We start from the raw sequence: 23,411 nt of genomic DNA, 5'->3' as shown, positions 1-23,411 counted from the left end.
GCTCCTGTCCTCACCTTGCATTCAGCTTCCCAACTTCTCCAAAGGGACGGAGCTTTGGGTATTGCTTCATCAAAAACGCCTAACCGCAGTGGCAGAACCACTGCGTTCTTCAGGGTCAGTTTATCAGAACTCATCATACCAGAGTCACAGTTCAGGGCCATCTATCCGGTGCTCTAGTAAACAAGACCTTGACCATGGCTGCCCCATCAGGCCACTCCCCAGGGGCCGACTAAGAATGCCTCCGGGCTGGAGAAGACTAGAATCAACAGCTTTGGTAGGTCCGAAAGCTAACTCCTTTGCCTTCCCACTCCCCGCCGCCCCCAGAAGACTCCACCTAAAGCACAAGGTGCTTGGAGAACAGAAGTCACTGGAAATGACAAAAAGGGCAACCTTTTCCTAATTAGGCTATCTGGGCACATGGTAATTGGGTAGGGGCCTAAACACTACATTTCCCGTGGATAAAGCTGAGCAGAGAATAAGATACATTTCTCTCCACGTGGGAGGTATTTTCATTAGCTGGTTAATGGATGAGATGCCTGCTGGCTGAGCACTGAGCTTCCGTGGTAAGCAGGCAGCTGCAGACCTTTAGGTTCTGGGGCTGCATTTAAGCCAGGAACTGCTCAACAGCCACGAAGAATCATTTGATTTTCCTAACTCCCCCTTCACGACCCGCTTGGGCGATGCCGAGTTCACCTGGGCGAAAGGCTCAGTAGTGCTGATCTTCGTGAAGACAGACCTGAAGGAAAAGCCCCTACGCTCTTCCTCCTTTGCTGACCACACAGCTTACAGCCAGCAGAGATGAAAGCCCATCTTGGCTTACCTCGAACACCAGGAAAGGAAAGACACTCTGGGGATTAGTCACAGCTGTTCTTCATATGAGAGAACCCAGAGCCAGTCAGTTGTATCTACAACTTCTTACAAAATAAGAACTATCCATTCTTTTTCTTCACAGCCTATGGCCGGACTAGCGGTCCTGTGCTGCTTGCCAATCCAGGACAACTAGTTTGGATGGGGAGCAGGGTTGGGGGGAGAAAGAGGCCGGTAGTGGTAGATAGCATCGCTTTTCCCCCCTTCCCTACGAAGCCAGGAAATCTCTCCACGTGAGCCATTCTTCCTCCTGGTTTTCACTAGTTGAAATGAAGCAAAGCATATTAAACATTAAAAAACTCAGCTAGACGGGACTAATCCTAACAAACTTAGATACAGGCTCCCTCAAGTAGGGAAGAAAGAAGTTCCTAGACTCCTCTGGAAATGTAGGGCTGGGTGTCCCAGGACAGGGTATCTGACCCAGTGATCCTCCAAACACAGCACCGCCATCTAGGTGTTCTCCAGAGTTGACATTCTAAAACTCAAGAATGGGAAGGTACAAAGAAAGGCCAAATGCAGTGACAAGTCACTGGCACAGTATTTCATCCCTGGGCTTCTGAAAGGGCGTTAGCAAACACATAGCCCTCAGCCGTTGTTTTGCTTTTGATGTAGTGGTTCCATGACTCATTGCTTATAACCCTCAGCCCTTTCCAGGGGCGTTTCTCTTCACCTTCCGTGACTCCTTCAGGAAGAAGCGTGTTTTCACCATCGGAAGCCCTCACCCTGTCGTCAAAGTTTAAGATAGTAACTATAGGACAGATGCCAAGTTCTTCAAACAAGCAAGCAGGACTTTGGGGTTCTGGGGGTTAGGATGATTTTTAAAGGGAAGAAATTTTCCAGAGCAAAGCAAAAAGTTAAAAGTGCTCCAAGGACCCAGCCCCCGAACACACTCTTTCACTATTTACTTACTGTAGACTGAATGCCATATTTTAGGGTAAAACTTTTCAAATAAATGTGGGAGGAGAGTCTGCCACTGCCTCTTGATCCATTCTTTGTGATTCTGATGTCTCCTAGTTAGAAGTTTCTGGTTTCTGATGTGATCTGCTGAAAAAGCTCTTATAAGCCGGAAATGGATAAAGGCAATGCTAAATAGAAAGAGGGATGAGGAAAAGTGGTAAGGATTAGTCACATCTCTACTGACTGACTCCGACTACCCGCTTTGGTGGTGACTTGAGCTGACACCTATGTGCGTCCCATCCAACTCATGACCCAGGCGACCTTCAACCACGCACGACACAATACTTAGGTCCACTCATTCCCAGTGACTGTATTTATATACACCTGCATGATGCCTATGATATGACTGGACCCTATATCACAGTTTCTGACAGACAACCAGCATGTAGAGCATTTTGTCCTCCAGAAAGCAGAGATCCCGTGTGGATCACAGTTTTGTCTCTTCAAAATAAACTTGTAACTTAACTACATTTATTCTGACATAACTTTGCACCAGCAAATATATGTCATATATATGTATATATACATACATACACATATATATTTATGATGTATTTCAATGCCCATATGGACATTTGAAATTGCAGTGACTCCATGCAAGCCGAAGTAAAAAGAGTAGCAAGGTGAAGTTCATTGCTTGAACTTTGGGACTTTTGCAAACCCTACACCATTTGGTAAGTGACTGCAGTGCAAAAGCTATCTGGTGTTCTAGCAGGGTTCTACGGTGAGGAATGAGATGCGGAGGTTAGCGATGTATCTTATTCTACAGGGCTAGTGACTTAGTTACCCCAATGTCTTTTTTTTTTACTTCAGTTTGTCCATGCTAAATACAGTCCCTGCATTTCTATTTGGTTCTTTGATTCACCCTTTTCTAGCCTTTAAAAAGGTAAAACAGAACCTTGGAATATTTTAAAGGCCGAAGGCTCTCAGATGCTGAGAGTGACTGAAGAGAACTTAAGACAGAAAAGCAAACCCTCACTGACCGTCCCGTGGCTCCCCATCTCCACAGCATGTGTCGGAACAAGCGCTGCAGCTGAAGACAAGGAGCACAGGAGAATCTCTACCAACCCAAGGAGGGATTCCAAAAAGAGAGACGTGCAAAGCTATTTTTACACAGGGCTCTTCCATGCTGTTTCCAAGTCTTCCCCGTACTACTCCGATGGCGACTAGAAGACAAGCTGGTCTGGTCGTGGGCGTAATAATGTCAAAAGTTCTCTTCACTTAGGCTTTGGTCAACAGAAAAAAGGAAGAGCTTTAACATGGTGGTTTTCAGATTTGTTCTTTGGTCAAGCAGTTTTATAAAGCTCTCTGAAACTAGTCCCCTCACCTAGTATGGAAAGAGTCAAAATAGAGGATCCCAGTTTAGCAAAGAGATAATGTTCAGAATTTCTCGGGGTGGGGGCGGGGGGAGAAAAAAAAGAGAGAGACCCTAAACCCCAGATGCCAGATTAGAATTGTCTTAGGACATCAAGAGTAAAGGAGAACTAGCACTCAGAAGAGTAACGTTTAAATAGGTCAGCTTCTAAAACGGGCAAGTTAATAACTTTAATCCTTAAACAGGAACATGACAAATGATTTCTGAGCAGGGGATTTACCAACATTTTCCTCTGCCTCCCAGGCAGAGGCACAGTTCTGAAGAGTAGAAAGCAGAGTAGGAAGCAAGCACAGACGTTTGCCAGCTCTGTCCCCCAGCTCTGTCCCTTCGGCCCTTGCCCCCTGCTGGCTGAGCAGCTGTGTGCACAGAAGACACAGGGAGGCGGGAGGCGGCCTCACCACAAGGGTCGGTCAGGCCAGGGTGGACCCTGGATATGGGTGCTTTCTGAACAATTCCAGCATTTTAGATAGCAGGTTAGTTTAGAGCTTAGAAGAACCCAGAAACCGGACACACGTCTCAGACAGTGACCATTATCAATATCTGATGGTGAAAGAAGAAATCACCCGGTGACCAGAACAAGACGACACCTTGGGAGGCTCCTGGCCAGGGGGAGTTCACAAGGGGTGGTTTTTAGCAATGTTAGTGTTCACGGTTTTCCTTAAACAGCTCAACTTCGGACAAAAGGGAGAACACTTTGGTTGAATACTTGACTGGTTTCGTAAGGATTTCAAGGTTGGCAGCCTCTGAGACCTGGACTGGAAGTAAGTGGAAGGCACTTGCTCCCTGGGGAGGAGGGCTGGGTGAGTCTGGAGGCTGCGATGGTGGGGCTAGCGGGAGCTGTGGGTGGGCCGAGTCTGCAGGTGGCAAGGAGAGGCTAACGGTCTGGGTGGTTAGCCAGGGCCAAGCTAGGGTCAGCGTGATTTCATAAGAAGGAGAGTTATAAAATAAAACATTTTTAATGGACAAAAAAGTAGAGTGGGTCACCTCTATTTTTTAAAGGTGAAATGTAGCAAAGGAAGAATGTGAAGCAGTTTTTTACTATTTACAAAATGCCATTTAGAAATGTCTTTTGCGTGAGATGGCCACATTAGTCTGGTTCCTGGAACTGGCTCAGAAAGGCCACACACTGTCCTGGGTGAGGGAGAGTTCCTCCAAGGGAGCACCAAAAAGGCTCAGTCTTCTGTTTCTTCATAGGTTGTCTCATCAAAGGGCCTGTCCAGTAGAGGCACCAACCGATGACGGGAATACTTGAGCTGCAACAGGTCCCCAACTTCATCTATCTCCTTGAGCGCCTAAAACATAGAGGAGTGGAGGTGAGTCGGGGCCAGCAGGACGCAGGCACGCCTGGTGCATTAACGTTTCTAAAAACATTTGTGGCAATATAATCCTCTCGTGGGACCGTGTGTATCTAGTGCATGAACTCTGATCAGACTACAGGACAGCTGTGGAAAGAGCTGCTTTTTGAGCAAGGACGTCAGGCCGGTCATGACTAACGGGTTGTGAAGAGCAGTTATGCAGGGTAAAGGTCAGCGTTCCTTGAAGTCGGAGGAGAAAAGGAACATACATGCGCCTTGTACTTGCCAGGCTGGCTACCACGGTCCTTTGTCCTCTCATACGTCAGTCCTCACAGCTTCTATCTCACAACAAAAAAACCGATGGGAAGTCTGCATGGAGATGCGCCCTAGGCATAAGAGAGCCCCCATGGTGCACCACAGATCAGACTTTGTAAGAAAGCGGGGAAGCCATGAGGAGACTGGGTAGGTCATGGACAGGGTGGGGGTGCGGGAGCAAGAATGGGCGGAGCCAGGACTTCAACTCAGGCAGGATTCTGAACTCGAAAATCCTACCCTTGCGAGATCGTCATATCTTCCCATCAAAAACTACTTATCTCAATATAATTTTCTTTCTTACAAAAGCTGTTTGTTTTTCAAAAAAAAATTCAAGCACTACAAAAAGTTATGAAATGAGAAGTCCCTTCCTGATTGTGACACCCATCAGCTCACAGAGGTAACCTTTCCAAACCGCGGCTCAGAGGGTCAGAACGGAGGATCCCAATACAAGAAGGGGATACGTATTCACGATTTCTCAAGAAAAATCCAACAGAAGGACATGGACACTCGAAGCCCCAGATACTTCTCGGAGAAATCCGAAGAAGACTGTAAAAATAGTATAATCCTAGCTTCTAAGGCTTTTCGATAAAAGCACCTCACGCAGGCCACACAATGCAGTTTCCACAGCGTCTCTCCAGCCCTGTCATTCACTCCCTCTGAGCCTGGGGATGTTACCCAGGGGATAATGTGATAAATCCAGGGTGAAGGGCCTTAGCTTTGGGGACAGGGCTCTCTCCAATTTCCCATCACATCACAGACATCTTCTGTCCACTCTTATGGTCATAATTTCATATGAAAATGCATACCTTCTACTTTATAACAGGAGTCAGTCAGTTGAGTATTAGTAAAAGACGTATTTCTGTGTTCTTAAATTTAACTTTGATCTTTTTGAAAAAGATTTATTTGAGAGAGAGAGAGAAAAGGAATGAGTCGGGGGATGGACAGAGGGAGAAAGAATCCTCAAGCAGACTCTCTGCTGAGCGTGGAGCCCAATGTGGGGCTTGATCTCGTGACTTGAGCTGAAATCAAGAGACAGATACTAAACTGACAGAGCCACAAAGGTGCCCCTAAATTTAACTTAAAAATCAATGTTTGGGGGGGTGCCTGGGTGGCTCAGTAGTTAAGCATCTGCCTTCAGCTCAGATCATGATCCTGGGGTCCTGGGATTGAGCCCCACATCGGGTTCCCTACTCAGCGGGAAGCCTGCTCCTCCCTCTCCCACTCCCCCTGCTTATGTTCCCTCTCTCGCTGTCTCTCGCTGTCAAATAATTCAATAAAATCTTTAAAAAAAGAAAAAAAAATCAATGTTTGTAGGTAGGGGCGCCCAGGTTGCTCAGTTGGTTAAGTGTCTGCCTTCGGCTCAGGTCTTGATCTCTGGGGTCCTGGGATCGAGCCCCATATAGGGCTTCCTGCTTGGCAGGGAGTCTGCTTCTCTCTCTCTCCCCACCATCACTCGTTCTCTCTCTCAAATGAATAAAATCTTAAAAAAAAAAAATCAGCATTTGTAGAGAGAACCCCCCCCACAATAAATAGCATTCCTTATTTATTCTAGCATAAGAAAACATTCTTCATTCAAAATGTGGAAAATATAGAAAGCAAATTAAAAGCTGGACCTAAGGGGTGTCTGGGTGGTTCAGTCATTAAGTGGATGCCTTTGGCTCAGGTCATGATCCCAGCGTCCTGGGATCAAGCTCTGCATCGAGCTCCCTGCTCAGCGGGGAGCCTGCTCTCCCTCTCCAGCTCCCCTGTGCTGTGTTCCTTCTCTCTCTATCATAAATAAATAAAATCTTAAAAAAAAAAAAAGAGCTGGCCCTCAGTATGCTTTCAGTACAGTGGTATCTTGGGGCAGCTGGGTGGCTCAGTTGGTTAAGTGTCTGCCTTTAGCTCAGGTCATGATTCAAGGATCCTGGGATCGAGCCTCACACTGGTCTACCTGCTCAGCAGGGAGCTTGCTTCTCCCTCTCCTGCTTCCCCTGCTTGTGCTCTCGCTCTCTCTCTCTAATAAATTAAAAAAAAAAAAAAAAAAAAAAAGGCGGGGCGGCGCCGGGTTGGCTCAGTGGGTTAAAGCCTCTGCCTTCGGCTCAGGTCATGATCCCGAGGTCCTGGGGTCGAGCCCCACATCAGGCTCTCTGCTCAGCAGGGAGCCTGCTTCCTCCTCTCTCTCTCTCTGCTTGCCTCTCAGCCTACTTGTGATCTCTGTCAAATAAATAAATAAAATCTTAAAAAAAAAAAAAAAAAAAAAACAGTGGTATCTTTGAGAAAAGGTTTAACTGAAAGCTCCATATGGAAACAATTTAGGATTGAATTTCAGCTGGGAGGAACCCATTAACCATTTATCCCCTGACCTCAGATATAGGATTTATTAATTTAAAACAACACAGGACTTACTAAGATCACAAAGTGAAAGCCATTTATGAACTCTGACTTTAGAATATTTTTTTCATTGATGTAAAAAAGAAAATGAATAGAAAAACTCACAGTAGCCTAAAGGGATCTAGAGTCCACGATTTCCTCTGATCCCATAACAAATATTTCAGATAAATAGGTTTTATTTACATAAAACTGTAACTTTTATGCCATTATGTGGGTCACCCGGTTTGAGCAGGAATAAGGGACCGTTCCAAGTATCGCCATCTATTAGCAAAACATCTACACTTGACCACCGGATCCCAGGGTGAGATGGGTTCTTAGGGGAAAAATCGTGTAAATCATAGAGTGGAGTCTGGTCCCTGAATGAGAGAATATTCTAGGATAGCTGCGCCCTGGAGCTGATCGATAATCCTGCCTTTCTCATTTTTAAAAATAAATTCATTGTGACACAATTCACATGCCATTAAAGTCACCTTCTTAGTATATTCACAGAGGTGTACAATTTTCATCAGTATCTAATCTTAAAGTATTATCACCTTAAAAAAAGGAACCCCATACTCACATCCTTCTCCCTGTCTTCCCCAAGCCCTGACAACCACCAGTCTATTTTCTGACCCTATAGATTTGCCTATTCTGGACATTTCATAATGTGGTCTTTTGTGCTTGGCTTCTTTTACTTAGCATGATGTGTTCAAGGTTCACCCATGTTGTAGGGCTCCCACTTCATGCTTTTGTATGTGGTTATCCAGCTGTCTGGTACCGTTCATTGAAGACACTATTCTTTCCCTACTAATGAGTCCAGGCTCTCCTGTGGCAAATCAAGTGGCCACAGATGTCCAAGTGTATTCATGGCCTCTCAGTCCTCTTCCAGCACTGGCCTCACGTCTGTCTTCACGCTAGAACCCCACTGCCTTGACTACAGCCGCCTGGCAGTAAGTTTCATACCCGGGAGGTCTGAGCCCTCCAACTTAGAGTCTCTCTCTCCATACTGTTTTGGCTACCCGGGGCCCCATAACGGTCCCATATAAACCTTTCTTTTCTTTTCTTTTTTTTTTTTTTTTGAAGGAAAGACAAACTTTTGAACATCTAAATAGAAGAGAATGGAAGAAACACTGAAAGGCACAATCCAAATAAAAGAAAAAGAAGATACAGCAGCAATAATAAACGGAATCCAATTTTCCAAGGGTCAGGATGTGATGAAGAACATACTCGTACTTGCGAAAGTTTTGTTTGACAGAAATAAGGACGAAAAGTCAGTCTTCAGAGGCCCAGAAATAAAAATGTCAATTAAACTGCTACAACGAACCCTTAACATGTATTCTTACTCTTCAAGATTAGTAACTCTCCAATGAATCAGTGGGTACTTCTAGCAACCGCAGCTGACCCGTGAACAACTGTGTGTGGGTCCACTTATATGTGGATTTTTTCAATAAATACAGTACTATAAATGTCTTTTCCTTACAATCTTCTTAATAACATTTTCTTTTCTCTATCTTACTTTATTGTATGACTACAGTATATAATACATGTAACTTACAAAATATGTGTTCAGTGCCTGTCTGTGATAACAGTAAGGCTTCCAGCTGACTATACCTAAGTTCTGGGGGAGGCAAAAGTTACATGTAGATTTTACTTTGGGATGGGGCAGCGTGTTAGCTCCCCTATACCACACCCCTCATGTTGTTTAGGTCAAAATAATTTTATGCAGGTATCGCACTCTAGAATTCTATAAACTCCCAGAAAGCAATACTTATTTAAAGTCTTAAATGTGAAATAATAGCACGTTAAGAGACTATCACAATATAAGAATTAAGAGACCATAATTAAATTCAATAATTATGAGCCCTTCCTACATGCCTGGCTGTGGTATATCCTGGAGATATAGAACAAGCAAAAGAGACGTAGTCTCTGCCCTCAAGATTTATCCAGTGGAGAAGACTGCCATCAAATAATTCCAGATGGGAAGGATTTACTAAGGGAGAATCTTAAGAGTCCAAGGAAATGGCAAGCAAGAGGACTGGGGAACACGCTCGAGCCAGTTTCCTTTAAGTGGAGATGGGAAGAATCTGTAGGAGTCCGCCAGCCAAGGAGAGAGAGGACTCAAGAGAGAAAATTCTAGAGAGACAGAACAACATGTAAGAAGGCTTATAGTAGAAACAGCTCGAGTACAAAGAGAGTGAGACGGTTGTAGAGGCCATCATAAAGGACAGCGTGGAACGAGACAAAGCCATCAATTCCCCACAGCCCTGATCACACAGGGTCTAGTGGGCAATGCTAATGGTTTTGCTTTTTTGTGTGTGTGGGGTGGTGGTGGTAATTAGCAATATTTTAAGCAGCATCGCATACTCCCTCCTCTATTTTATCGATTAATACCTCAGGTGCTCAAAGAACTTCAGGATCAACAGATGATCAATTTCATCTGATATCCAGGCCTCTGTAGCATAGATGTATTTACATCAAGGTGAGAGTGTCTACTTACAGTGTCAAGTATTTCTTTGGTATGAGCTGCGGACAGGCAAAACCTGGCTCTGGACTCAATAATTGGAGTAGCAGGAAATCCCACCACAACTACGCCGATATTCCGCTTCAGCATCTCCCGTCCAAAGGCGCTGCGAGGGGAAAACAGGGTAAAGAAACCAGGAAGAGTAATAAACCACAACACAAAGGTCTTGTGGTCCTGAAGGATTTAAACTCTTAGATGATACAGACCCTGGAGACTTCTATTAGGAATCTCTTCTAACTTCTTCTTCTTTTTAAAGACTTTATTTATTTATTTATTTGACAGACAGAGATCACAAGTAGGCAGAAAGGCAGGCAGAGAGGAGGAAGCAGGCTCACTGCGGAGCAGAGAGCCCGACGCGGGACTCGATCCCAGAACCCCGGGACCATGATCCAAGCCAAAGGCAGAGGCTTTAAACCACTGAGCCACCCAGGTACCCCTCTACTAACTTCTTTTAAGTTAAAATTGCCTCGGGGTGCCTGGGTGGCTCAGAGGGTTAAGCCTCTGCCTTCGGCTCAGGTCATGATCTCAAGGTCCTGGGATCGAGCCCCGCATTGAGCTCTGTGCTTAATGGGGAGCCTGCTTACCAACCCCTCTCTGCCTACTTGTGATCTCTCTCAATCAAATAAACAAATAAAATCTTAAAAAAAAAAAAAATTGCCAGACTTAGGGGCACCTGGGTAACTTAGTCGGTTAGGCAGCTGAGTCTTGATTTTGGCTCAGGTCATGACTTCGGGGTCCTGGGATCGAGCCCCACACTGGAGCACTGCATCAGGCTTCGTGCTCAGCAGGGAGCCTGTCCCCCTCTCCCTCTGCTCCTCTCCACTGCTGGCTCTTGCACTCAGACTCACACACACACACCACACACACACACCTTCTTTCTCAAATGGATAAATAAATCTTAAAAAAAAAAAAAAAAAAAAAAATTGCCAGACTTCTTCAATTCAATCCTAAAGTGGTCTTATCCCAAATGGTCTCCTTCACGAAGGTGAAGAATATAGTTCTCAGAGACCTATTTTTGACAGGGCTTGCCTAAACTAATTTGCTGTTACAGCCTTAAAGTGTTCTAACACATAAGAGTGATTCAGAGGCTTCAAAATTAACATGAGTTTAAAATCTTGTCCTTGAAATGTTAAGTTTGGCAGTTTAAGTAATTCTTTTTTAAAAAATTTTAAATATTTTATTTATTTATTTGACAGAGAGAGAGTGAACAAGCAGAGGGAGGTGCAGGCAGAGGGAGAGGGAGAAGCAGGCTTCCAGCTGAGCAGGGAGCGTGCTTCTACCTCTGCCTGCTGCTCCCCCTGGTAGTGCTCTCCGACAAATAAATAAATAACATCTTAAAAAAAAAAAAAAAAAGATTAAGGGTGGAGAGGAGGATCTGCTGTAACACTGATTTCTTTCTGCTGGCAGAATGGCCAACTAGCATTAGCTCTAGACCAGGCACTTCTTTTTTTCCCCCTAAGTTTATTTATTTCAGTGATTTCTATATCCAACACGGGACTTGAACTCACCACCCCGAGATCAAGAGTCAGATGCTCCTCTGACTGAGCCAACCAGGTGTCCCAAAGACCAGGTATTTTTTTGACTGACTTGAATGTTAAGCTGTCTTTGGAATTTAGGGTTTCCTTTGGTTTTGTGAGGCAACCTCATCCCCAGGCTTCAGCTGACTGCCCAGACTCCACAAATCTTGTTTCACTCCCCACCCCAGACCAAACTGGTGACATGGGACCTTACTCCATATACATATCTTGTCTAAAGGACACAATTCTAACTTCATGTACATTTTATTTGCTAATTATGTTGTTTCTTGACTATTCCCTTAGGCTGTTATTTTTTGTTTGTTTGTCTGTTTTTTAAGTTTATGTAAGTAATCTCTATTCAATGTGGGCTTGAACTTAACCCTGAGATGGAGAGATCAATGTTCCTCCAACTGAGCCAGCTAGGTACCCCTTCCCTTAGCATTTTAAAGCATTTGTTTGAGAATAAGACTCCCCCCCATTATAATTACCTGAGTAACTAATTACATAAATGCCAGCCATTCCCCTCTCTTTCTAGTACTTCCTCTGACCCCGACCACACTGGACCCTCCCAAATGGTCTAGTTCTTTCTTCCGTTTGCCTCACCCTCTGTAAATCTTAATTATAATGCACATATTAGCTTCCCTTGTAGAGCAAGTTAGACCCAGTTCTCTCTAAAGAAACAGTTCTAGAGTAAGTCCTCCAGATCAGACAACTCTTTGTTTACTTACGATAACTCCATTTAAAGGAGAGAAAACCCTACACACACCTCTGCTTTGGTTCATACTCTCCATTGCCTCTGAAGACCAAATGCGCATATGCCTTCCTGTTGAAAACTGAACTCCTTTTCCCTCAGTGGCCACCTTTTCCCAACTGCCCTCTTATCATCTTTGGAATCCCCCTACTTCTAGGCTCCCCACTTTTGTCTCCCCTCCTAGAGATCTACTTCGATGAATATTTACTGAGTGAGTGCCCTCTAACTGCCAGGGACTCTGGTGGGCCCTGGGGATTCAAAGATGAATAAAAATATTTGCTCCTTTAATGAATTCCACTAAACCTGAGAAACGATCCTCATCCAATTTTATAGTAAGATCCAGTCAAAACTCACAAATCTGAAAAGATGCGTGGTTTTTTTTTTTCACTGAGTCTACAGTAAGCAGATAACTCCTTTCTTCTACATTTCTGATGCAGTTTTGCATACATTTGATTTGCAAGTAATTTTATTTGCTCACTTCCTATTTCTTTTCAAATGTCTTCTGGTTTGGTTACACCCGGAGCTCTCAAATACACTGGAAGCTATTCCAGGGCAAGGCTTTCTGTTATACATGAGTTGCACACACGGAAGAAACTGGTGTAGGCTGCACCTTGGATAGCCACGCAACCACACGCCCTGACCCCGCAGCCCCACTCAGCCCTGGGGCACTGCGCTTTGGCTCCATCCGCCTTCTTGCTATTCCTCAATCGGGTAAGCATGTTCCTGTGTTCTGGCCTCTGCAGAGACCTTCTCTCTCCGAGCGGCTAACTCTGCTCCTTCAAGCTTACATGTCATTTTCCCCTCCCCGCTCTCTTGCTCCCCCCCACCTCCCCGTTTCATACCGTCATCTGCCTGCCCGCGGGACACTCTCAATCCCCCATATCCTGCTCTACTTTTCCCTATAACATGTAATGTCGTCTAATAAATTATGTCACTTATTTACTACATTTGTCTGACTCCTGCCCCATTAGAATATAAGCTCCCCAAGGGCAGGGATTTTTATATTTGTGTTCTGTCCACTGATCTATCCCAATCTCCTAGAAGAAAGCATTAAACTCAATATGTTTAATGAAAGACTAACAAGCTAACACGTCTTACAAATTAGAATCTACTAACCCGGAATCCACTAATTTGGAATTTCTAGCAAATCTTGACGGTTAACATAGTGAGGCCCAGATGATATTTCCCAACAAAATACACAAGCCTGAGTCTAATATCACAGGAGCCCTAAGTCTAATGAGGCCAGTCTATAGCCTGCAACAGAACATACCCAATTTTGGCCGGCATATAGAGCATCAAAGGCACAACTGGAGAGTCTTCATTCCCATAGATGATGAAGCCCATCTCTTTCAGCCGTCTCCTGAAATACCTCGTGTTTTCAGCTAACTGCTGGATACACTCTTTGCCTGGAAAATCACGAAGAAGAAAACACAAAGTAATACTAAGAAAAAAGGAGTGGAAAAAAGATAGCAATCTATCTCCATTTTATCAATCAGTCATGTATTTGGTTCTTCATTTCTAACACAAAATATTTTCACATAACAAACTGTATGGAATATAAACAAATCTTGCTTTGTGGTTTGTCACAGTAGGTGTTCCCGGCAGATTTTGTAATAACATACGAAATGAAGTTCAACGATTAGCACTGTCTTGGCACGTTAGCATCCTTACACATTGTCACTCCACCGTCCCTTCACAGTCGTGCTCTTCATTTCATAGATTCGAGGACTCTCACAAAGGTGGTGACTGGTCTGCAGTCACATGGTGATATGAGACTAGAATCTAGGTCTCTCATCTTCAAGATTCCTTCCAATGAACCGCGCTGCAAATAATTTTACACATACGACCAGATATACAGCCATAAGAGCCCTAAATTTTCCTCTAAAGAGTTTGATTTTAGGGGCATGTGGGTGGCTCAGTCAGTTAAGCGGCTGCTTTCAGCTCAGGTCATGATCCCAGGGTCCTGGGATCGAGCCCCGAAATTGGGCTCCTTGCTCAGCGGGAAGCTTGCTTTTCTCTCTGCCGCTGCCTGCCACTCCCCCTGCTTGTGCTTGTTCTCTCTCCTTCTCTGTGTCAAATAAATAAATAAAAGCTTAAAAAAAAAATACTTCAATGTGGTTGGTATTTTAAAAAAGTTTGATTTTATGTCACCATCTTCCTAAAACTTCTATCAGACAACAGTAGTGTATCCATAATAACATAAAATCATATTTTTAATCTTAGTTTATTCACCTTCCCTAAAATACAAATGGTTCAAACAAACATTTCTTAAACTCCTAACTAACTAAATATTTGGACTGGGTTTTGACATTATGGTAGATCAATCTATGAAAAGACATCCAAAGAATCGTTCTGCTCTGAAGAGAAAGCCTAAATTTGAAACATCAGCTTGCAAAGGGCCAAGAACTGTTTTAGGGTCTTCTCGACCACAAACACTCACAAACAAAGAAAGGTCGCAGTTATTTTCTCACGTATATTAGAGAGCCAACAAATTCACATTTTACAAAATACAAACGTCATAAAATTCAAAAGATAAGTTAATCAGTTGGTCAGAAATACAGGTGGCTACCAAACATCCTTAGAATACCAAATTATCCATCCATTCACTGACGAAAAGCTACCCTAGATAAGTCTGCTACGAATAACCCAAAGTTGATACTTTGTGCAAATAAATTCAAGTTGACTTCAACTGGCTCACTGTGAGCTCTGAGGAATGCCACTTCAGTTGCGAGCCCGGTCTCACAACAGTAAAGCAGGCATTAAAGTGCGTTACATTTCCTTACGCTGAGAACTGGTGAGCCCTGTGCCCAAGTTTCCCCCCAGAAATACCTACACATGCTCACTCTATGTTTAGGAAAAAAGAGACTTCTACTTCTGGCCAGGATAGAGTACCCAGAACCAGATTTTACCTTTCTGCTATCAACAACAGAAAACTGGACAAAGCACACAAAACAAAATGTATACAAAATGTTTTTCAAACACTGGGCCATGGGCAGCGCGGGACTGTGCTGTTGGAGAAAAGGAAAACAAAACATGAGCCTCTGGATTGCTCCCTGACTGGCTGGAGGGAGGTCCAGGCTGCTGCCCAGGGAGAGGAATCTAGTCTGGTCTGGTGAGGACACCTGAGATTGGCGTTGGGGATGCTAAGGCGGCTAGGATTTCTCAGGCAGGATTCAAGAGAGGAAAGAGGAGCAGAGAGAGGTGTGGGGTCTGCAGCAGGGTCCCCCGAGCCTTTGGCAGAGTGCCATCTGGTCCGCATGAGAAGAAACCACCAGGGGCTGGGGAAAGAAGCACCAGAATCAACAGTTCCCAGGCTTATATGGAGCTGGCGACAGTTTGTATTTTCACCTCCCCAAATGGGAACACCTCAGATCATACTAGTCGTGGAACGAAATTAGCTCTAGACTAAAAGTTGCTGTGGATCTCTCCTGACACCTTAAAAGCAAGTCTGGAAAAGATCCAACTGATTCGAAGAACACAGTCCAATACTACCGAAAGGAATGCAACAAGGTGCAGCCCCCAATAATGTGAAATTTACATTTGGCAGACAATAAAAAATTCCACGCATTCAAAGAAACAGGAAAATATGACCCATCAACCAGGAGATAAGTCCATCAACAGAAACAGACCAGAAATAACAGAGGATCGGCAGACAAGGATATACAAAATGCTATCGTAAATGCCCTCCATACATTCAGAATGGTGGAGGAAGCGTGATAAAGGGAGAAAGGAAATATATAAAAAGGAACACACAAGTGATACATGCAACAATGCTGATGAATCTAAAAAGCATTGTTACACGAAATAAGCGACACAGATTACACACTGTGCATTCATTTATAGGAAATCCTAAAAAAGACATAATTATAGATCCAGTAAACAGAGTAATGATTGCCAGGGAATGGAGAGAGGACTGCCAAGACAGGGGTAGCAGGGAACTTTTGGGGGGCGGGTATGACAAAAATATTCTATCGCTTGATTGTGGTATGGTTACCTAACTATATAAAATTGTCAAAACTCATGGAATTATACACTTAAAATTGGTGAACTGTACTGTATATAAATGATATCCCATTAAAGATGGTTTTTATTTTTATTTTATTTTTTAAAAGATTTTGTTTATTTATTTGACAGAGAGAGATTACAAGTAGGTAGAGAGAGAGAGGAGGAAGCAGGCTCCCTGCTGAGCAGAGAGCCCGATGCGGGACTCCATCCCAGGACCCTGAGATCATGACCTGAGCCGAAGGCAGCGGCCCAACCCACTGAGCCACCCAGGCGCCCTAAAGATGGTTTTTAAAAAAATTTAGTGATACACCTGCATATTAGTATATATTATTTTTTCTGCACCCACTTTATTATTTTGCAACTTGCTACTTTTTTCTCATCACAAACCAACTATTTAAAGATTTTTTTTCTCATTCCAAGAATATAAGAAAAATATCAAGGAAAAAAAGAAATCTTAAGGATGTAGACCATAACTTCTCCTCCCTCCCCTTTTAAAAAAGATTTTATTTATTTATTTGAGAGAGAAAGCAGGCACAGGCAGAGGGAACAGCAGAGGGAGAGGGAGAAGCAGGCTCCCCAATGAGTAGGAAGCACAACGAGGGGCTTGATCCCAGGACTCCAGGATCATGACCGGAGCCAAAGGTAGAAGCTTAACTGACTGAGCCACCCTGGTGCCCCAGACCTTAACTTTTCCAATTACTGTATCATTCTAAGCAAGTTTTCTTTCTTTCTTTTAAAGATTTTATCTATTTATTTGACAGACAGAGATCACAAGCAGGCAGAGGGAGATGGAGAAGCAGGCTCCCTGCTGAGCAGAGAGGCCGACTTGGGACTCGAGCCCAGGACCCTGGGATCATGACCCAAGCTGAAGGCAGAGGCCTCAACCCACTGAGTCACCCAGGTGTCCTAAGCAAGTTTTCTTTAATGAAAGCAACTGAACATCTGTCTCACTATTCATCACCACCTGCTCCCCGACAAGAGTCTCAGAAGAAAACACACCTAAAACGACACTCACATACCACAACCTGAACATACTGGGAACAGGCATTTAAAATCTCCAACTTATACATCCCCATTATTGTTGAACAGTTTTCCTTTGTAAAGATATACCACCATTTTTCTGTTTGTTTATCCACTCACATGTTAATGGACATCAGAGACTAAAGACCTTCATCTTGGCAGCTATAAAATTAGATTAAAAAGAATTCTCTCCGAAACATATATTTAAACATCCTAGTCACACTGGAATTGAAATAAAATTTAAAAATAAAATGAAAATAATAAAAAAAGAATTAACACCTCAATTTCATTTGATCCTAACTGCTTTTAGATGGGTAGAGTAAAAGAATGTACTGTTTATACTTTACACATAAAGAAACAGGCCCAAGGATGTTAAATTATTTCTCTAAGGCCTCTCTTTCTGGAGGCAGATCAAGATATTCTGATTCTGTTAGTGCTTTTTCTTCTACACCACATCAAGCAATCAGGTATTTTTCAAACTTTAAAGTGTTTAGCCCTTTATTGGGTAGGAGTATCTGAGTCTTATTTTTAAAACAGCACCGACTGGCAAATGAATGGGGTTGGGATGAATGAGCCTAAGGAGACACAGGGTAAGTATGAGACAAGTGAAAAGCAGTTATTCTAATAAACTCGGCCTAACCAGCAAACGGCAATCACTGCTGGTGAGTACAGACAGGAATGAAGACTGGAAGCGTCAAAGAAAGAAGTCAGCTCAATCCGAAATGGCAGTCACAGTGAATCACACGCGTTAAGTGGTCTATTTAACCTACAAAGTCATAGCCTGAACCTTGAAACTGCCAATATTTGACTGTGACCTAAAAATGACAATTTCTTGTGGTTCAACCTAAAAATTTTAAAGATGGTAACAGGAAAAACAGACAAATAATTGTACACAATTCAGTAAGCTCTGGCACTTATACATACTGGGAAGTAGTTACATAGTTATTCTTAAGGTGATGCTGAATTACAAAGACAACACAATTACCCATTTTTAATTAAATATCATCTAAAATACTAGTTAAGAGGCACCTGGGTGGCTCAGTTGGCTAAGCTTCTGTCTTCAGCTCAGATTCTGAACCCAAGGTCCTAGAATCCAGCCCCATGCTGGCTCCCTGCTCAGCAGGGAGTCTGCTTCTCCCTCTGCCCACCCCACATTCTCCCTTGTGTGTGCCATCTCTGTCTGAAATAAATAAAATCCTTAAAAAAAGTAAAATAAAATACTAGTTAATACTAATGCCAAGAAGTGTAATCGCTACTTAAGTCCACTCTGCTAGCTCATTTCTAAGGAGTTTTCTTACCACAGAGTTGCAGCAAGTTGTAATGGGCTGGAAGAATGGTCTAATCGCAATTTCTTCTTTCTTTCTTTCTTTTTTCTAAAGTAATCTCTACACCAACATGGGGCTCAAACTGATGACCCGAAGATCAAGAGTCGCATGTTTTACCACGTAAGCCAGACAGATGCCCCTCCAATAGGGATTTAAAACATGTGAAGTGTAAAAAGATTTAGCTTTACTGAAAAAAAAAAAAAAAATCTAACTCTTAAAATGTCTTTATCCTTTTTGAGAACACAGATGGTGAAAGAAGAGGTCAGCATTCTTCTCTACTTTTCAAACATAAATCTTAACTTTTTTTTTTAATAAAATTTTTAATTTATTTATTTGACAGAGAGGTCACAAGTAGGCAGAGAGGCAGGCAGAGAGAGAGGGAAGCAGGCTCCCCACCAAGCAGAGAGGCTGACACAGGGCTTGATCCCAGGACCCTGAGATCATGACCTGAGCTAAAGGCAGAGGCTTAGCCCACTGAGCCACCCAGGTGCCCCAATTTTAGCAGACTTAACAAAATCCGCACACAACTACTGTATATGCACAGTTTTAACTCTTGGTGAACAATATAAATTGGTCATTTTCTCAAATCTGAGCACTTTTCTTTTAATTGACAATACTGAATTTGATGAAATAGTTCATCATTTATATGGTTCATATAAATGATCTTTATATAGTTCATCATTTCATTCAATGAAACAAACATGTTTTATTGAGACTTTTATGGATGTACATATTTTTTAGAAGTAAGGATCAGTTTAATGCAGATTCAACATTCAGTTGTCTTCCTTTAGGCTCCTGAAAACCCCAGAGACTTCAGAATATTTTTTTATTACTGTTGGTTATCAAATCTAAATGTTCAGTTGCCAGCACACTTCCTCTTTCTTGGAAGAAGTAAATTATTTTTAGAACTCTGATTTCCTGATTAAGTAGAGTCAGGAATCCCAGCAATTCTCCCCATTAAAGGATATGCTTGCACATGTAAGGAATGTTCTGTTTACCTAGGGTTTATTTAGTTCAGGAATATCTTAAGTCTTGGGACAAGTCCGGCCTTCCCTGAACTGTGTGCATCTGCTCCCTCTGCTCAGCTTTACCCAGTTTAAAATCAAAGTCAAACCCTCCACTTTCCAAAAGAACCCATCCTTCTCTTCTAATTTATCAAAAGCATTAGTCCTAAGAAATTAATATTTTGCCAACATTACCATATTTCATGGTCAGGTTTTCAGATTTGAGTCTTTCTTAGAAAACACAGTCTCAAGAGACTCTGTTTTTCTATGAATTGATAATATTACGCTCACCCAGAGATGTTTAAGCTTTTTTAATCCCAAATTCACCTCTCTGGCAAACCCTTGCTCCTACTGCATTCCTACAGTAGCATCATTTTTAACTTGTTCTCTGCTGAGTATTTCTGTGCCCCATCACACGCTGCTAATTCCAATTATAATGCCCCGTAGCTCTCCTAAAGGCATTCGTCCAGTAGGCAGTGAGGACAGACTTGTTAGCAATACTTTGTGCTAGCCTTTCCTTAGTTTTTCCCTCTTACAAAATATGTAGAAGAAAAACCCAATACTAAAATATCTAGGGAAAATGACTTTGTGAGAATGAAAGCAGATGCACAGGTGGAAAATAAATATTTGTATGGTTAGTATTGTCTGATTTGTGCCTTCATTCATATGATTTTTTAAAAAGAGAAAGGAAGGGCCAGCCCCTTTATGCTTTCATTTCCTGCCTCTAGGCAAGGGCTTTAACTCCATAAGTACTGTTTTCATAACACTTCCCCTGTTTTAGAAATTCCTGGAACACCCAGCACCAAAAATTTCAATATTTTTCCAGGTTTGTCTTAAATAACAAAGGCTGGCAGGAGAATGCCTGAGACCACCCCATAATATCTAGATAATTCTGTGGTGTGTGTATGTCTGTTTTAAGTAAAAGGGGGATTTTTTTTAAGCGTGATTATTATATAGTAGTTGAATATTTTTAAGATATAAATTGAGTTATCAGAAATTTAATCTCATTCCAGTTTTTTTTAACTTCCTTTGATTTTCCAAGTATTTAAATGCTTATTTTTACTTAAAGTATTAACATTCCTACAATAACATGCACAAATCTTAGGCATACAGTTCAGTGAATACTGAATACACCTGTCTAACCACCAATCAGATCATGAGATTAGAACGTTTCATGTTTCCCAGAAGGCTATCTTGTGCCTCTTTCCAGTCTCCATTCCTCCTTGCTAAAGATAATTTCGACACTATTTTGACTTCTATCACTGTATATTAGTTTCGCCTATTCTTGAACTTCATATAAATGGGAACATCCATGCAATACATATTATCACTCTTTTGAATCTGGTATATATTATTCATCATTATGTCTTCTGAGATTTATGAGCACATTTGGGTGGAAAAATATGGTTCATTTGCATTGCTACCTAGTATCAAACAATAAATATTGTTAGAATATATTACTAGTTATTCATTCTGCTAATGGACATTTTTAGTCATTTCCTGATTTGGGCTGTTATTAAGAGTGGCTGTCTTGTATTATCTTATGGCACACAATTCTGTTCTGTGTTTGTACCTAGGAATGGAATTGCCAGGTCATAGAATAGACAGAAGCTTACATTCAGCATATATTGCCATTTTTACAAAGTCTCAGTTCACAGTTTCACTAGTAACATCTTGAGCATTCCATAGTCTTGTCAACACTCAGTATAACCTTTCCAACACATTTTAATGTATTTAAAAACACATTTCTAGGGGAATTAGAGAGGGAAGAAACATTATTTATTCTTACTGAGATTAGGAGCTGTATCATTTTATCTAAATGTGTTTATTCACTACTTGCTTTGCCTTGCCTTGTCAATCCAGCTCAATATTTTGACAATATTTACTACGTTCTACCCAAGAAAAAAATGTACAAAAAAAGCAGAAAGAAGACCTAAGCAAATGGAAAGGTATCTGTGCTCATGAGTCAGAGGACTTAGTATTGTTAAGATGACAGTACTTGCAGGGCGCCTGGGTGGCTTAGTGGGTTAAGACCTCTGCCTTCAGCTCAGGTCATGATCCCAGGGTCCTGGGGTCAAGCACCACATCGGGCTCTCTGCTCAGTGGGGAGCCTGCTTCCCTCCCTGCCTCTCTCTTCCTGCCTCTCCGCCTACTTATTCTCTCTCTCTCTGTGTCAAATAAATACATACAATCTTTTTTTTTAAATGACAGTACTTCCTAAGTTGATCTATAGATTCAACAATATCCCTTTCAAAATCCCAGCTGCTCTTTTTGTAGAAATTGGCAAGCAAATCCTAATATTCATTTAGAAATGCAAGAGATCTATAATAGTCAAACTGGAAAACAAACAAAATTAGAGGAGTCTCATGTCCCAAAGCTGTAGTGTCAAGCTAGTGTCGTATTGGCATAAGTATAAATACATAGACCGAGAAATACACGAAGAGTATGGGGTACCAGGATGGCTCAGTCATTTGAGTGGCTGACTCTTGATTTCAGCTCAGGTCATGGTCTTGGGATCTTGGGATCCAGCCCTGTGTTGGGCACTGAATTCAGCAAGGAGTCTGCTTCAGGATTCTCTCTCTCCCTCTGCCCCTTCTCCTGCTTGCTCTTTTTCTTTCTCTAAAATTAATAAATCTTTAAAAAAAAAATACACACACACATATACACACACAACTAAGAGTCCAGAAGTAAACTTGTTAATTTCTGATTAGTTGGTATTCAACAAGACAGCCCAGTGGGGAAAGAACAGTCTCTTTTAATGAATGATTCTGAGACAACTGCATATCCACATGGAAAAAATTAAGTTGGGGGCACCTGGGTGGCTCAGTTGGTTGAGCGACTGCCTTCGGCTCAGCTCATGATCCCGGGACTCCGGGATGGAGTCCTGCATTGGGCTCCCAGTTCCATGGGGAGTCTGTTTCTCCCTCTGACCTTCTCCCCTCTCATGCTCTCTCTCACTCTCTCTCTCAAATAAATAAAACAAAATCTTTAAAAAGAAAATTAAGTTGGACCCCTGTCTCCCACCATATACAAAAATAACTAGGGGGACGCCTGGGTGGCTCAGTGGGTTAAGCCTCTGCTTTCAGCTCAGGTCATGATCTCAGGGTCTGGGATTGAGCCCCCCATCGGGCTCTCTGCTCAGCAGGGAGCCTGCTTCCCCCTCTCTCTCTGCCTGCCTCTCTGCCTACTTGTGATCTCTGTCAAATAAATAAATAAAATATTTTTTAAAAAATAAAAATAACTAGGAGCACTTGGGTGGCGTGTTAAGTGTCTGCCTTAGGCTCAGGTCATGATCCCAGGGTCCTGGGATCGAGCCCCGCATCGGGCTCTCTGCTCAGCAGGGAGCCTGCTTCTCCCTGCCCCACTTCCCCTGCTGCTTGTGTTCCCTCTTTTGCTGTGTCTGTCTCTGTCAAATAAATTTTTTTTTAAATCTTTAAAAAAAAAAACCAAAAAACCTCTAAATGGATCAAGGGCCTAAATGTAAGAGCTAAATTTACAAAATTCTTAGAAGAAAACATAGATGCAAAACGTCATGACTGTGGGATTAGTCAGGGATTTATTTCTTTCTTTTTCTTTTTCATTTTTTTTTTTAAAGACTTACTTATTTTTGAGAAGGAGAGTATGTGCATCCAGGGGAGGGCAGAGGGAGAGGGGGAGAGAGTCTTAGGCAGACTCCTCACTGAATGCAGAGCCGCACTTGGGTCTCAATCTCATGACCCTGAGATCAGTTGGATGCTCGACCAGCTGCACCATCACGGCACCCAGGCAGTGATTTCTTAGTTACAGCACCCAAAAGAACAAGCAAGCAAGAGAAATAAATTTTCCATCAAAGCTTTTGTTCTTTGAAAGACACCTCATCCATAAAGTGAAAATACAGCCCTCAGAATGGGAGGAATTTTTAAAATCATGTCTGATAAGAAAAAACCTTTACAACTCAAACTAAACAACACAATTAAAATAACCCAAGTAAAAAATGGGCAAAGAATTCAAATAGGTATTTCTCCAAAGAAGATACACAAATGGCCAATAAGTGCAAAAAAAGAGAAGGTATTCAAAACTGTCAGACATTAGAGATATTGAAAATCCAATGAAAACCACAGGAAACCA

General features: G+C 42.4%; 1 protein-coding gene across 1 annotated transcript in view; it reads right to left on the bottom strand.

Annotated features, from left to right (window-relative positions):
• Nucleotides 1-4,136: 4,136 nt before the first annotated feature.
• Nucleotides 4,137-23,411, bottom strand: part of SPTLC2 (serine palmitoyltransferase long chain base subunit 2) — a 106,365-nt gene continuing 87,090 nt past the window's right edge. Inside the window, exons 10-12 of the mRNA XM_059182691.1 lie at nucleotides 13,221-13,356; nucleotides 9,659-9,788; nucleotides 4,137-4,491 (exon numbers count right to left, since the gene is read on the bottom strand). Of these exons, the coding sequence (XP_059038674.1) occupies nucleotides 4,372-4,491; nucleotides 9,659-9,788; nucleotides 13,221-13,356 (386 nt within the window). The 3' untranslated portion in view covers nucleotides 4,137-4,371. The remainder of the gene's footprint in view (nucleotides 4,492-9,658; nucleotides 9,789-13,220; nucleotides 13,357-23,411) is intronic.

This window comes from Mustela lutreola, chromosome 7, assembly GCF_030435805.1.
Source record: "Mustela lutreola isolate mMusLut2 chromosome 7, mMusLut2.pri, whole genome shotgun sequence".
Classification (NCBI taxonomy): Eukaryota; Metazoa; Chordata; class Mammalia; order Carnivora; family Mustelidae; genus Mustela; species Mustela lutreola.
The sequence above is the reverse complement of the archived record's forward strand: the minus strand, read 5'-3'. Positions and strand labels throughout refer to the sequence as shown.